The sequence below is a fragment of the Pan paniscus genome, chromosome X (assembly GCF_029289425.2).
Source record: "Pan paniscus chromosome X, NHGRI_mPanPan1-v2.0_pri, whole genome shotgun sequence".
Classification (NCBI taxonomy): domain Eukaryota; kingdom Metazoa; phylum Chordata; class Mammalia; order Primates; family Hominidae; genus Pan; species Pan paniscus.
This window is the reverse complement of record NC_073272.2, coordinates 67,684,368-67,701,244: the sequence shown is the minus strand read 5'-3', so window position 1 is coordinate 67,701,244 and position 16,877 is coordinate 67,684,368. Positions and strand designations below refer to the sequence as shown.

The window sequence follows — 16,877 nt, the reverse complement described above, 5'->3', positions numbered from 1 at the left end:
TAGATAAGCTTCTCCTTATCAGCCCCTATGGAGGTGAAGTCCCTGTTAAAAGGAAGTTTATAGTTATTGTATGACCATAAAGGCAGTGGGCATGATGTGGGAAGAAATCTCAGAGGTTCTAGTATCAGGCTTCTATTTCTCCATGTAGATTTTGGGGAGTTCGAGTTGAGGTCAAAGGCACAAAGTGTCCAGCCCTGGTCATAGCACCATCTTAGGCCTGTTTCATGAGATCTGACTTGTAAGAGCCTTTGCCCAGCAATTCGCTGTTGCTCAGAAGATGAGCTACCAATTATAGGCTTAGCTACCTACCAAGAGAAGCCCCACTGATCAGTGGCTGTTAAGTACTTGACCAGTCCTCGCTAATTCCCTACTCTCTTCTTTCTCTTCCAGGTTTTAAAAGCCTTGGCCTCAGAGGACCCTTTCCAGGTTCTGAAAGAGTCTTTCTTCTTCAAACCTTTGTGTGCGGAGTCATTTTGTGTTGAAGAGCAGCTCCTTCCTAGCCTTGCACTTTCAGACTGTCTCTGGGAGGCCATAAAATAAGGAGCATATGTCCTAGACAGGTGTTTATATCTCCTTTGTATTCCGTCTTCATCCCCTCAGAAGGTCTGTTTTGAGTTCCTATAACACTGTGAAGAGCTGGACTCCCTCAAGCCAGACTCTGCCAAAACCAAGATATCCACTTACCTGAGTCGAAGAGGGGAGCTCAGTTTTCAACTCTTCCCTGAACTTCCTGCTTCCTCAGAGGGCCATTGAACTCTGAGAGATTTGGGGCTAAAGACTGATCTCAGGGGTCTTACCTTGAACTGAAGGCCACTTGAGTTGGGGCCATTGCTTACCTTGGTTGGAAGGGAATAGAAATGTTTGCTGAACATTGGAGAATCTCAACATGTCTCCTACTGAGGATATGGACACTGGTGCCATGTCAGCGCTCTGGTGCTGCAGTATGTTGCCAAGAGCCCGTCTGCTCCTGCGAGGCTATGAGTGGGATGAGTGATGCCCCCACAGCACCTCCATGTGGACTTAGGAAGGTGGCCTTCCTGCTGTTACATGCAGCCACTTAGGACAAATCTGCAAAGCATGTTTTGCATGTAAAAGCCTAGGTCTATTTGGATTATTCTTTCTCCTTTTTTTTGACAGCTTCCTGTCAAGCAATCAAGAAACAAACAAAAGCTGAGCACATTTCTTTTTAAAAAAAGGAGACTGTGTTTGGTCCTGTAGGAGTTCTATTTTGGGGTCAAATGCTAGAAAAATTGTTAAGGTGGATTGAGGCCAGGCAGCTGTCACTGCTGCTTCATGTTTGCCTTCTGCACATAAACTCTTTTATCTCCTGAAAAAAGCAGTTCTTAACCCAGTGTCCATGGACTCAGAAACTCCATGATGCCCCTGAGATGGTATGCACAATTCCATGACAATATGCCCTTTCTGGGGAGATAGTCCATAATGTTCTGCTAAATTTCAAATGGGCTCGTGACCCAAAAAAGTCAAGAACCACAGCACTTGAGTAAAATACTTTTTACAATCCATATAAGCCCTTGATTGGAAGGGCTTTTCAAAATCATTTAGTCTAACAACTGCCCAGTTTCCAGTCGGGGGAACTGAGGCAGAGCAAGGTAGTGATCACACCAGTACAAGATCTCAGGTCCCGGGCTCCTATGCAAGTTTTTTTTCCCCATTATATCACACTTATCTAGCAAGGGACCTTGTGGTTTGTGGCTTTAGTGGCCATCATTTCTGGGGGTTGGCTTTTATCCTTTTTCTTGAATATTTGCCACCAAGTGAAAAAGTGTTAGGACATAAACCCTTGCCAGGTCCCTTTCATTTGCTATCTCTATTATTGGAAAGGACCTAAAAATTGGTGTAATGGGGCAGAAATCTGAGGAATGGACATTTCTAATTCCTGTTTGTTTAAGGGAAGTTGCTGGAAAGAGCATCAGTACTTGTTTCTATGCAGATGCCTGGGCCGTAGCTTGTCTGTAGAGTCTGTATAATTATAATGTTGCCCAGTGTGAGGGAAAGAGCTTTCCTACTTGCACTCTTCTACCAAGGCCCTGTTAGTGCACTGATTATAGTACTGACAGATAAACCTAGATAAAGAGATAGAGAGTGAGTACATGCACACTCATGTGCAAACCCACTCAGAGATGCATTTGGAACAGTGCTACTGAAAGGCAGTAGTCATTTTCAAGACTGAATTCCAAACATGGTTTATTGGTGAGTTAGGAACATGTAAGGCCAAGTACACTGAGAGCCTTTTTGAAAGTAATTGAGTGGAAACTTGATGCCATTCTAAATCAAGGCATATCCAGGTGGCCCCATTGAACTCACTCCACTGTACCCAGTCCCAAAGGCCAGGTTGCTAAGAAACCAGGAGTAAAAGAGTCAAGTGACCATCATTTCACCTGCTGCTTGCCCCCAACAGTAGTCTCTGTGAGGCCTTACTGACCTCACCTAGGAAGTGATTTTTGAGCCCTTGTTTCAGGGCTGTGGCCTCCCTGCTCTATCCTGAATAAAGCAGACAGGTGTGCAGATTTTGGCCACGAAAGCATGGCTAATAGGGCCACAGTCCCTTTAAAGAGACATGGTTTGACTCTGGTTTTCTTGGGGGAAAATACCACAATCACCGATGCAAACATTGGAAGATTATTGAGAGCCCTAGAAAGCTGCTGTGATCCCAGTAGAAAATATGTCCCAGAAATGTCATGAGATTGCTGTGTGTTGCCTGGGACACAGATCAAGGGCCTATCTTGGAGAGCTGGGGACCAGCAGTCTGCCTGGAGGCCAGGGAGCAGTGGCTGAGTAGCTCTGCCTTTGCTCTGGTCTATACCTTAAGAATGCCAAAGAATGAATCTCAACGCCTGCCTTTGGCACTCTGACTTAAAGTGCAAAAAGCTTCTGTGGCGAGGCATGCTATCATGGAATGAGACTGGCTTGCCCTAGGCTTAATGGATGGGCAGTCATTTTGCAGAGGCTATGGGAAGAGGGTGATAATAGAAGAGTGGCAGCTATAGGAAATTATCAACATACCTTGGCCAGCAAGTTAGAGAATCTGGCAATGGATGAACTGAAAGTGATGAACTGGCAGGGATAACAAAGAACCTAACATTTATTAAGCACGTATTTATTAACTGCTCAGTGTTTCATATACATGCAAGTATTCTCATTTTACAGAGAAAGAAATTATGGCCCAGGGGGCTAAAGTAACCAACTCAAGGGCAGATAGAAAGTAAATAAAAGGACTGTGATTTGAATCCAGGCCACTCTTAGCCCATGCTGTTTTCCCTTTGCCACACTGCGGTAGGTGTTTGAACAGAGGCCACATTACTAGAGTTGGCATGACTCTTGACTCTTGCCTGCCTAACAAAATATTGAAAGGCAAACATTTGAAGGAGGGAGGGGGTGCAGGTTCAGTTTATATGGAAATGCAAACTGGGCTGGAAGATATTCCTGAGTTAGGCTTTCTCTTCATATTCAGCTTACACATTTGGTAATGTTTTTAAGATGATCATCTAATTTTATTTTGTGAAGTGAAGGATTTATGTTTTAGTTGGTAATTGTTAAGTCCTTGGCTTGCCATTTTTCAAAAAGTAAAAAGGTCCTCACAGGTGTCTCCATACTTCACCAAGGTTGTAGCATGGGCAGTTTCAGTTTCAGCCTAAGAGACTGGTGACATCCACAAACGCAGTTTTAGAAGCAGAAAAGGTCTTGGTGCCTCTGCAGTACTTGATGTATTGGGGTCAAATCTCTACAGATTTTTCTGTGGTGATAGCAAAATCAAGAGATGGCTTACAAAAAGAAATACTGAATTTTTATTTTTGAAGTTTTTGTTTTTTAAAAGGTTGGGGGTGTTCAGCCACTGAGGGACAAAACTTAGCGTCTAATTTCAATTATAGTGTCATGCAGAGTATTTCTAAAGTAATTGGTTATCATGGGAAAGTATTCTCTTTTCAAGAAGTTCTTTGATTCTGTAATAACTAGAACAAATAAAGTAGTAAAAGAAGAAATAGTTCTGTGACTAGGAAAAAATTGCTTTTGAGAGAACGTAGATCAATTATACTACTTCTAAGGTAGCTGCAGATAAGTGGCCTTGACACATTACAAGCCCAGAAAAAAACATCAGAAATAATAAAAAATTTCAGAGATAATCAAGATACCTTAAAGATAAGTTTTCGACAAAGAAAAGCCTTCATTTTCCTGGGGGAAATGAAGCACTTGATGCCAAGGACATTAGTAGAGGGCTAGAAAGATTGCCTGTGTGAAAGACATATGCTATATCAAAATAATAAAACAAACGAGATCCTGGGGCTCATTCATGTGACTTTCAATAAAGTATGTAGACTGTCTAATATAAGTGGCCTCCATCTGCAGTTTTGTCATGGAAACAATCTTTGAGCATATCATTGAGGCATGATGGTACATGGAACCACTCACTACCTACTGCTTGTGTTGACTTCTACAAATCTAAGGAAACCTAAGTAAAGAGTTCTTTTGCACCTAGGAGTCTCCATTTACAGTCTACTTTGAACAATGGCCTCGCAGTTCCCTCAGGCTTCACAACATCATTTTGTGACAGGTGACAGGCCCATTTTACAGATAAGGAAACTTGAGGCTTAGGGAGCTGAGAAATAATTTGTCCAAGATTACACAGCTAGATTAACTGGAAACTACAGAGGCCTTCCCATTTCCATTTCTAATACAATTCACAGCCCCCAGTAGTAAAGAAAAGAAATCCCTAGGGTAAATGGAGAAGATTCTTAGAAATAGGAATGATAAACATCTTTAAGTCTTGCTACTCAAAATGTGGTTCGTCATCAGCCTTGGCATAAGCATTAGCTGGGAGCCTGCTGGAAATGCAGATTCTCGGAACCCACTCCAGCATCTGGAATCAGAATCTGTACTTTCACAAGATCCCCAAGAGACTCCTATGCACATTAAAGTATGAGAAGCACTGATATGAGGTATTTGAGACAGCAAAGCAGCTTGAGGAAGGAGTCCTTTTGGTGAGACAAAGACCAAAAGTGGTGGATAAGGATGATCTGGTATGTTGGGAGTGGGTACAAAGATTAAGTCATAGTTGCCTGCTTTTTTGCATTCCTTTATACTTGTGCTTTGATGACAAAGTTTCTCCACCTCAAAGAATAGAGAAACCAGCCTGGGGAATAAGAAGACTGAAAAGTACTTGGCTTTCAAATCTCTGAGCAGTAGAAGCAGTGGAAAGACAACATGAGGCCATGGGAAGAGCTCCTTTCAGGAGCCCTCATGGTCCAGAATCAGCGCTATCATTGCCTCCCCTTAATGTTGAGCAAATCCCTCTCCCTCTCCCTCTCCCTCTCTAGGCCTCAAATTCTCTGCCTTTAAACCAGGTACTCTCAAAGGATCTTTTCAGCTTTGATATTCTGTTATTTTGTGATGTTAATTATACCACAGCCTACATTGTAATGAAAACATGGGCAACTCCACTGGCCTTTTTCTGGCCCTAGTTTCACATATTCAGTTTACATAAGAAGGGGTAATTCAGGAGGAAAGTTCACAGTCATGGCAAAGCAACATGAATGGAAATCACAGGGAACTAGAAGGGGCATGATCTAGGTAGCCAGCTTGAAATTGGCCAGTATTTTAATTAAAGTATAACAAGGCATCCAAACTGCTTTGAACAAGCTGCTGCTTCATATCACATGCTGATGAATCAATTTATGTATTCTAAATAAGCTTTACTTTGAACGATTCATGAATTCCTCTGACTTGGGTCTTTTGAGGGGGCAAAAGGGACTTACAAAACGGAATACTACCACTCCCTGCATCTGCCACTCATCTTCAGGTGATTCTGATGTCCATTAGTTAAGGACCACTGACTATAACCTAATCAATTAGAGATGGAGAAACATACTGAGGGGGGTAAGGGTCTTGCTTAAGGCCACACACCAGAGCCAGGGGCAGAAAACAGGTGCTCAGAGTACTACTAGCACAAGGGTTTTTCAACACTACTTTTTTGGGTGATCACCAGTATCAAGATACCTGCTTCCAGTGGCAGGGCACACAGTGGGGAGGACTGATAGGCTTCCCATCTGGGTGCTTTGTTTTCATCCCATGTTCATGCTGATCACTTCATTTGAACCTTAACAGCCATATATCATCTAGTCAGAGCAAAGATGATTATCCACATTTTAATGAGGCTCAGAAAGGTGACATAACTTGCCCAAGATCACATAGCTGAGAAATAAGACTGTGCCCTAGGTTGTCAGACTTCTCCTATGCTACCCTGCTTCTCTAGGGGAGGAGATGCAGCACTCCAAACTCTCAGCTCTTAATTGCTTTGATTCAATTACTTCGAAACCGATTATTTTTTCCTTTTGGAGGATATAACAGTGTATGACTTCAAACTTTGCAGAGCATCCTTAATGCCCCTTATTTTGTCCTCATAATATCCCCCTAAGGTAGGGAGCACAAGGTATTATTGCCCCAATTTGAAGAATGTACAAGTTGAGGCCAGAGGCATTGTATTAGTCTTCTATTGCTGCTTTATAGCAAATGATCGCAAGTTTAGTAGCTTTTCAAAACACCATGTATTTATCTCACAATTTCTATAGGTCAAAAGTTTGGGATAGCATGGCTGGATTATCTGCTTACGGTTTCACTGAGCTAAAGCCAAGGTATCAGCCAGGCCTGTGGTTGTTATCTGGGGCTTGGGGTTCTCTTCCAAGCTCACTGGTTGTTCTGTGACTAAAGTCCCCATTTCTCAGACATCTCTATCTTAAAGCCAGCAACATTTCAGTCCTTTTGCTTTCTCTCTCTTGCATCTCTCTGACTTCCCCTCTTCTGCTTCTGCTATTAAGGCCTCGCCCCTTCATTGGGGTGATTTCATTGGGTTCACCCCAATAATACAGGATAGGCTTCCTATGTTAAGGTCAATAGTAACATTAATCACATCTTCGATATTCTTTTTGCCATGTAATCATAGTCATGGGGAGTAGGACATAGAATCTTCTTAGGGGCCATAATAGCTGCTTACAACAGGCATGAAGTAGCTGCCAACAGAAGCCCTGCATTTCAGTCTGAAGACACATGGTTGTGAAACCTTAATTTTAGGGAAGGATAAAATGATCATTTATATGTCACCTACATGGGCAGTTAGAAACCCCAGGGTTGTTCAACCTCTCCCATCTCTCAAATACACACAGAGACAATTCAGCAGCACATCAAAGGAAGTGGTAGCAGGAGTGTAAGGGGGGATCTTTAACAGCTGATGGTATTCCTAGATAGTACCTTGATGCTGGTGACCAGTCACTTAATTAGTCTCCTTCTATTTAGGTACTGGGGGAAAGGGGGAGAAACAGTTTCTCCAAAGGCCCAACATGAGAACTGTGCTTCCCATTGATGTATCTCTTGGCCATTACAGCTAACACATGGTGTCTACCACAGGATAGATGTGTTTCTAAGTGCTTTTCATGGGTTTACTGAATTTGTTCTATTTTAGTAACATTCCTATGAGGTAGGTACTGGTATTAGCCCCATTTTATAGGTGAAAAGACATGCACTGTTACGTCATTTGTCCAAGTACTTGTAGTCAGGAAATGTGAAATACAGGATTCAAATCCAGACTATTCCCTTACCTAATCACCTGGGAAAATCTTAATCCACCAACCTGGGGAAATTCTCCTAGAGGACAGATTGAAGCCAGGTTGATTTCATAGTTCCTCATACCTTTAATCTTCCAAGCTTGCCCTTGGGGTCCTGGCATTCTGGCAGCACAAATCAGCACTGCTGAGCCTACTGAAAGATTATTTTAAATTTAGAGACTAGCTGGGTTTTATAAGGCTAATGGAATGCAGAGTGAAGGTGACAGACCTTTTCTCAGAGGCTGGAAGAAAAGGAGACGGTCAGTGCAAGCGAGGTGGCCCCAGGAATGCCCTCTTTAGAGCAGTATTTTCACTTGGGGGCTTCCCATGATATATGGGATCTTCCTAATAGTTTTTAATATTGGTATAAAATTCAAACATAAGTGTTGGTTATTCTCTGTGTATTGATACATAATTTTTTTTTACATATTTTGAGGTACCTGTGATATTTTGTTACATGCATAAAATGTGTAATGATGAATTCAGGGTATTTGGGATATCCATCACCTTGAGCATTTATCATTTTGATGTGTTGAGAACATTTCAAGTCCTTACTTTTTGTTGTTTGAAAATACATAGTTAACTACTCACCCTACTCTACTATCAAACGTTAGAACTTATTCCTTCTGTCTAGCATATATTAGTACCCGTTAACCAAACTCTTCATCCTCCCCTCCCTCACCATCCTTCTCAGCCTTTGATAACTATCCTTCTACTCTCTACCTCCATGAGATCAACTTTTTTTGGCTCCCACGTTTGAGTGAGTGCATGCGATATTTGTCTTACTTTGTCTGGCTTAACATAATGACTTCAAGTTCCATCCACGTTACTGCAAATGAAAGGATTTCATTTTGTTATGGCCAAATAGTATTCCATTGTGTACATATACTGTGTTTTATCCATTCATCCATTGGTGGACACTTAAGTTGATTTCATATCTTGATTATTGTGAATAGTGCCTTGATTTTTCTTTCAGCTATTCCCTTTTTCTTTCTTTTCTTTCTTTCTTTCTTTCTTTCTTTCTTTCTTTCTTTCTCTTTCTTTCTCTTTCTTTCTTCCTTTCTTTCTTTTCTTTCTCTTCTTTTTCTTCCTTTCTCTCTCTCTCTTGCTCGCTTTCCTTCCTTCCTATCTCCTTCCTTCCTTCCTTCCTTCCTTCCTTCTTCCTTCCTTCCCTCCTTCCTTCTTCCTTCCTTCCTTCCCTCCCTCCCTCCCTCCTCTCTCTCTCTTGCTTTCTTCGTTTCGACAGGGTCTCACTCTGTTACCAAGGCTGGAGTACAGTGTGTGATCATGGCTCATTGCAGCCTCAACCTCCCTGGGCTCAAGCAATCTTCCTGCCTCAGCCTCCCAAGTACTTGGGACTACAGGCATGTGCCACCACAGCTGGCTAATTTTTTGTATTTTTTGTAGAGACAGGGTTTTGCCATGTTGCCCAGGCTGGTCTCAAACTCCTAGGCTGAAGCCATCTGCCTTCCTCAGCTTCCCAAGGTGCTGGGATTACAGCAACTGCGCCTAGCCTCAGTTCTTTCTTTATTGGTGTATAGAAATACCACTGACTTTTGTATGTTGATTTTGTATCCTGTAACTTTATTGAATTTATCAGTTCTAAGAGGTTTTTTACTTCGATGGAATCTTTTAATTTTTCTAAATATAAGATTGTGTCATCTCCAAATTAAACAATTAGACTTCCTCTTTTCCAATTTGGATGCCATTTATTTCTTTCTCCTGCCTGATTGTTGTTGCTATGACTTCCAGTACTATGTTGAATAGGACTGGTGAAAGTGGGCATCGTTGTTTAATTCCAGTTCTTGCAGGAAGACTTTCAGCCTTTCCCCATTCAGTATGATGTTAGCTGAAGGTTTGGCATATGTTTTATTATGTTGAGGTATGTTCCTTCTATGCCTAGTTTGTTGAGAGTTTGTATCATGAAGAGATGTTGAATTTTATCAGATACTTTTTCTACATCTCTTGAAATGATCATATGGATTTTGTCTTTCATTCTGTTGATGTGACATATCACATTTATTGATTTGTGTGTATTGAACCACCCTTGTATTCCTGGGATAAATCCCACTTGTTCATGGTGTATTATAGTTTTGATGTGATGTTGGATTCAATTTGCTAGTATTTTGTTTAGGATTTTTATGTCAATATTCATCAGGGATATTGGCTCTTAGTTTAATGCTTTTGTTATATCTTAGTCTGATTTTGGTATCAGTGTAATGCTGGCCTTATAAAATGAGTTAGAAAGAATTTTCTTCTTTTCTATTTTTTTGGGATAGTTAGAGGAAAATTGGTGTTAGCTCTTCTTTATAAGTTGGGTAGAATTTGTCCGTGAAGCCATCAGGTCCTGAGATTTTCTTTGTTGGGAGTTTTGTTGTTGTTGTTGTTGGTTTGTTTGTTTTCTGATTCAATCTTGTTATTGATCTGCTCAGGTTTTCTATTCCTTCTTAATTCAGTCCTGGTACATTGTCTGTGGCTGGGAATTCATCAGTTTTCTCTAGGTTTTCTAGTTGGTTGGTGATTGTTTGTTCTTTGTACATCTTTGGTATCAGTTATAATGTCTCCCTTTTCATTTGTGTTTATTTGGGTCCTCTCTCTTTTTTTGGTTAGTCTAACAAATGGTTTATCAATTTTGTGTGTCTTTTTAACAAACCAACTTTTCATTTAGTTTATCCTTTCTACTTTTTTAGTCTCTATTTTGTTTAGTTCTCCTCTGACCTTTATTGTTTCTTTCCTTGTGCTAATTTTGGGTTTGGTTTGTTCTTGCTTTTCTAGCTCCTTGAGGTACATCACTAGGTTGTTTATTTTTAAAATATTTCCCTTTTTTGACATAGGCATTTATTGTTATAAACTTCTCTCATAGCACTGCTTTTGTTGTATCTCATAGGTTTTGGTATGTTTCCATTTTCATTTGTTTCTAGAAATTTTAACATTTCCTTCTTAATTTCCTCATTGACCCAGTGGTCACTCAGGAGCATGTTAGTTAATTTCCACGTATTTGTATGATTTCCAAAGTTTCTCTTGTTATTGATTTCTAGTTTTATTCCATTGTGGTCTGAGATGATACTTGATATAATTTTGATTTTTAAAATTTGTTGAGACTTGTTTTGTGGCCCAAGATGTGGTCTGTTTTGGAGAATGTCCCACATGCTGATGAAAAGCAAATGTATTCTGCAGCTGTAGGATAAAATGTCTTGTAAATGTCCGTTAGGTCCATTTGGTCTAAAGTGCAGTTTAGATCCAAAGGTTTTTTGTTGATTTTCTGTCTAAATGATCTGTTGCTGAGAGTAGGGTGTTGATATCCCCCACTATGATTATATTGGAGTCTATCTTTCCATTTTGATCTAATAATAATTGCTTTATCTATCTGGTTGCTCCATTGTTGGGTACATATGTATTTAGAATCATATCCTTTTGCTGAATTGGTTCCTTTATCATTATATAGTGAACTTTTGGTCTCTATTGTCTCTTTTTACAGTTTTTGACTTAAAGTCTGTTTCATCTGATGTAAGTATCACTACACCTGCTCATTTTTGGTTTCCATTTTCATGGAATATTTCTTCCCATTCCTTCACTTTTAGTCTGTATGTGTCTTTACAGGTGAAGTAAGTTTTTTTGTAGACAGCATATAGTTGGGACAGTTTTTAAATCCATTCAGCCAGTCTATATCTTCTAAGTAGAAAATGTAATCCGTTTACATTCAGTGTAATTATTTATATGCAAGTTCTTATTCCTACCATTCTATTAGTTGTTATCTGATGGTTTTGTATATCCTTTCTTCCATTCATTCTCCCTTTTTTATCATTGTGGTTTGGTGGTTTTCTGTAGTGGTAACATTTGAGTCATTTTCTTCCTCATTTGTGTGTTTGCTTTACCAGTAAGTTTTATACCTTTGTATGTCTACATGATACCAACCTTTGGATTCCAGGGGGCTCCCTTATGCATTTCTTATAGAGCTAGTCTAGTGATGTGAATCTTTCAGTTTTTGCTTATTGAGGAAGTCTTAATTTCTCTTCCATTTATGGAGGATAACTTTGCTGGATGTAGTATTCTCGCCTGACAGATTTTTATATTTTTCTTTCAGCACTTTGAATATATCATTCCATTATCTCCTGGACTGTAAGGTTTCTGCTGAGAAATTCACTGTTAGTCTGATTGGGCTTCCCTCATATATGACTAGATACTTTTATCTTGCTGTTTTTAGAGTTCCTTCTTTGTCTTTGACTTTTGACAGTTTGAGTATAATGTGTCAGGGAGATAACCTTTCTGGTTTGTATCTATTTGGGGATCTCTGAGCTTCCTGTATTTAGATGTCTAAATTTCTTGCTAGACTTTGGAAATTGCCAGTTATTATGTCATTAAATAGGTTTTCTATGCCACTAATCTTCTCTTCATCTCTGGAACACCCAAAATTTCAACATTTGGTCACTTTACAGTGTCCCATGTATTACAAAAGCCTTCTCCTGTCTCTCTCTTTCTTTTTGCCCAACTGGGCTATTTTGAAAGACCCATCTTCAATTTCTGAAATTCTTCTCCTAGATCTAGTCTGTTATTGAAGCTCTAGATTATGTATTTTCCATTTATTGAAGCTCTAGATTGTATTTTTTTCCATTTGTTGAATTCTTCAGTTCCAATGTTTCCGTTTGGTTCATTTATATAATACCTATGTCTTTGGTGAATTTCTCATTCATATCTTAAATTGTTTTTATGATTTCTTTATATTATTTATCTGTGTTCTGTTGTATCTCATTGAGCTTCTTTAATATCAATATCTTGAATTCTTTTTCAGGGACTTCATGACTTTATTTTTCATTGGAATCTGTTGCTAGCTAGTGCATTATTATGTTTTTTTGGAGGTGTTATGTTTCCTTGCTTTTTTTATTTCTTATATCCTTTTGTTGATATCTGTGCAACTGGTGTAACAATTGCTTCTTCCGGGTTTTTGTATTGGCTTTCATAGAGGAAGACTTTTTCTGTAGATGTATTTATGATGTTGGGTATGGTGCTTTAGGTTTGATTCCTAGTGTGTGCACTAGTGTAGTGTGTTAGCCCATTTTGTGTTGCTATAAAGAAATAGTTGGGTTTAGGTAATTTATAAGGAAAAGAGGTTTATTTTGGTTCATGGTTCTGCAGACTGTACAGGAAGCATGGTATTGGCATCTGCCTCCAGTGAGGACTCAAGAAGCTTACAATTATGACAGAAGGCAAAGGGGGAGCAGGCATATCATATGGCAAGAGAGGGAGCAAGAGAGAAAGAGGAGGAGGTGCCAGGCTCTTTTACACAACCAGCTTTCATGTGAACTAATAGAGTGAGGACTCATTTATCACCAAGCCATACATGAGGGATCCTCCCCCATAACCCAGATACCTCCTACTAGGCCCCACTTCAACACCGGGGATCACATTTCAACATGAGACTTGGAGGGGACAATACATCCAAACCATATCATGTAGTCTCTGTATGGGCTATGAACACTGTCAGTGGTATCTGTGATTTCGTCAGCAGCTTAGGCTACAATTGTTAATGGAGGCTTCTGGAGATGGGAGGCCAGGTAAGCCAGTCTTCAGGTCCCAGTGGTGGCAGCAGTAGGCCAAGCGTGCTTGTCATTGGGTCCCCAAGCAGTATACATGGGCGTTAGTGTTAGCAAATCCAGGTGGGCTAATTTTGGGGCCTCAGGCAGCTTGCTTGGGTCCAAGTAGTTACAGCCATGGGCTAGGCAGATCGGTGAGTCCTTGGGCCCCTGAACAGCATGCATAGGGTGGGTAATGGTCATTGTGGTGGCAGAGCAGCCCTTGGGCTCTCAGGTAGCACTCACTAATGTTAGTGGTGGCTGCTCTGAGCCGGGTGGGCCATTCCCCAGGTTCCCAAATGGAGTGTGTGGATGGGTGCCAGCAGTTCTGGTGGCAGCAGGCTGACCAGTCCATCCTTGGGCCCACAGGAAGATTGTGCAGATCCCAGTGGTGGTGGATAAGGCAGAACAATCCCCAGGCCTCTGGACAGCATGCTCGGGTACCAGCAGCAGGTTTTCTGGCCCTGTTATTAGGCTCCCATTGTGGAGTGCATGCCTTCCCAGAAGATTGAGGTGGTGGAGTGATCCCCAGAACCCAAGTTGATGAACTCAGGCACTTGGGGAGGGGGAGAGTGCCAGGTGGGGCAGGCCTGTTTTCATACCCCTTGGGGGTGTGCACAGGTGCAGGCTGTGGTGAGCAGGATGGGGCAATCTCCAGACCTTGGGAGGTGTGCTTAGATGGAGGCGGCAGTGATGGCAGTTGGTGAGTAAAATCTATCCTCAGGGTGCATGCAAGTGTGTGGTAGTACTGCTGCTGAGGGAATAGGGTTGCTGTCTGCTGCAGCCACCCTGGGCAGAAGGCTCTCTAGCTCTGGGGGGGCACACATCTGGGTGACATCTGGGTGTCACTTGCCACCAGCAGTGACAGCAGCAGGGGAAGGGATAGCCTGCCCTCAGGACACATACAAATGTACTGTGATTCAGTTGCTGGTTGGCGCAAGGTTACTGTCAGTGATAGTGGTCCCAGGCAGGTGGGTTTCAGGCTCTGGGGAGTGTGTGCTTTGGCTCCCTTTGTCCCAGGGGCAGTCTCCCCAGTGTATTGCATCACCCTTTTCCTAGTGTACAGGATGGCATGTGGGCTAGAGTGCTGGGGACCCTGCTGCCCCAATGGGTTCATCCTTAATTATGCTGCTGCAGCCCTCTGGGTGGATATAAGGAGATGTCATTTGGGCTTCAGGGAACTCCCTATTCCAGTCCCAGGGCCCATAAGGGTCGAGTTACTCGTCTGTGCTCAGGATTGCAGGAGTCATCGTGTGAGTGTGGACCATTGGGGATCTCTCACTTACCATTTCCTGGCACTGGCTCCCTCACCCTTGTGCCTGGGGCACTCTCTAGGATCCTGGTTTATCCTAACCAGGCCATCTGCCTTGCCTCCTTCTTCATCAGTGCCCCAGGTGTTATATGGTACTTCTCTGCTTAATTCCAGCATTTTCTCTTAGATATTCAATTCAAGGTGTGAATCTGATTATCAACTCACTATTTTGGTTCTTCTTTTTGGAGGAGGCAGGTGTCCTGTGCCTCTAGTTAGCCATCTTGAAACTCTCTCAGAATTTCTCTATTCTGGTGTGCATTTCTCTGAACTTCTATAAAGTCTGAATACCCAGGCTCTCAGCATACCTAGGCTCTTAGGATGCCCAAAAAAGGTACCTAGAAATAAGACTTCAAAAGATGACTTTTCTGGTCCTGGAGAACAGAGCTACACAGTAGTTTTTTTTCTATACCTGCTGTTTCCTAGTTCTTGGCAAGCCTGTGGGAACTGACTTTCCACTAGTCTTGTCAGCCTTGGATTTATTACTGCAGCTTCTGCTTCCTCAGCTACTCTCATATAGGTCCCATGATGCTGGCAGGTGCCATCCTACTGTAGTTCCCAGAGCCATCAGGATGTGAGTATGGACAACCTCAGTCCTGACTGTCCCTCACCTCTTTCCCACCCCTACTATCATCCTGTGGGAGTCAGAATTATGTCTCCTTGTGGGCTTGAGATCCAGAAGGACTTAATAGAGACTGAGTACCTCTATTGCTCCCTGTGTATTACTAGCCACTGCCAATCAGACCTTGGCCTCTAACCTCTCTGGAAGGAACTTGAGCAGCATTATTATATTCATTTTTGCCTCAGTCCACAGGTTATAACTTCTGCTCTTATTCCTCATATTTCTGTGGATTTCCATGGTTTAAGAACAAGGGACCTAGAGACAGAATGTGTAAATTTATTACAATTCCCAGCAGGATATTGCTTCTCTCTTCTGTCTCCTACAGGACCAACCCACCCCCTCACTGAGTGCCTTTGAAGGAACTCCCATAGCACAGTTGTGATGACAGCAGGAGTACAAAATGTAGGAGGAAAGGAGGGTAAGGGAGTGTGGGAGAGACAGCTGATATTGATATACCTGGGAGCTATATCAATATGGGCAAATTACTTCACCCAAATAACCATGGTTGGCCTTTAATAAGTACTCAATACTAACCAGTAGTGGTGGTAGTAGTAGTAGTAGTAGGTGGCAGCAACAGCAGCCACTGTGGTAGTGATAGCAACTGCCTTATCTGCTATCCAGGAATGGAATCTTCTCTTTATCCACTCAGGACTGGTGGATTGAACTCTACCAAAGAAGATCTTTCCAAATGTTATCCACAACTTGATTCTTAAATTCCTCAATATGATATAACCTGTCTGACTGGAAAATGTCATGTCCCTTGGCCCTGTGACTAGCCATCCTGCCCCCACCACCCTATCTAAGCTGTTCCTATACCTGGGCCAGTTCCCTCCATCGTTGTTCTTCTTTTCATGTGGGAGTTTAATGCCAAAACCCAGGCCCAGCTACTTTGCTCTGTGCATTTGCCGACAGTGAGGCCTGGAAGATGCTTATATTTTGAGGTCTGAGAAGTGTTCCTTCTTTTTATGATAGTTCAGGTCCTGGTAGTGTGGCTTGGGAGCCTTCACCCTCCTGAGAACTCATTTGCTATCCTGGGGAGCGGCTATCTCTTCCACACTCTTACCCTCTTTTTCTCCTACATTTTGTACTCCTGCTGTCATTACAATTGTGCTATGGGAGTTCCTTCAAAGGTACTCAGTGAGGGGGTGGGTAGGTCCTGTAGGAGACAGAAGCACTACCCTCCTACTGGCTGATTTCACACTTAATTGGAAATTAACCTTAGACTCTTGACTGTCCAAGGTATATTTATATTCAGCAAGAAATCATGTTATTTTTCCTTAAGTGAGGAAGAAATCACAAAATATCTTAAGAAATGGGTCTAAAGATCCTTTAAATGGATTTGAGCTCTGGGAATAAAGCATAGGCAGCTAAGTAGGTAGGCTACTCCTACTGTGACATAGTGGGGAGGGGACTTAGCCTGCTATGGTTTGAATGTGTTCCCCAAAAAGCATGTGTTAGGCCAGGTGCAGCAGCTCATGCCTGTAATCCCAGCACTTTGGGAGGCCAAGGTGGGCAGATCATTTGAGGCCAGGAGTTCGAGACCAGTCTGGCCAACATGGCAAAACCCCATCTGTAACAAAAATATGAAAAAATTAGCTGGGCATGGTGGCACACAACTGTAGTCCCAGCTACTTGAGAGGCCTAGGCATGAGAATCGCTTGAACCCGGGAGGCGGAGGTTGCAGTGAGCCACGATTGCACCACTGCACTCCAGCCTGGGTGACAGAGCAAGATTCTGTCTCACAAACAAAACAAAACAAAACA

At 42.0% G+C, this 16,877-nt stretch overlaps 1 protein-coding gene across 5 annotated transcripts in view; it reads left to right on the top strand.

The window, feature by feature from the left end:
• The window catches only part of OPHN1 (oligophrenin 1), a 386,455-nt gene extending 382,107 nt beyond the window's left edge, over positions 1-4,348 (top strand). For all 5 annotated transcript variants that reach the window (XM_003816906.6, XM_014343473.4, XM_008970014.4 and 2 more), the window contains one exon: positions 391-4,348. Coding sequence is in view for 1 of the 5 variants with exons in the window: in XM_008970014.4 (XP_008968262.2) it covers positions 391-397 (7 nt within the window). In the remaining 4 variants the exon portion in view is untranslated. The remainder of the gene's footprint in view (positions 1-390) is intronic.
• The last annotated feature ends 12,529 nt before the right edge of the window (positions 4,349-16,877 follow it).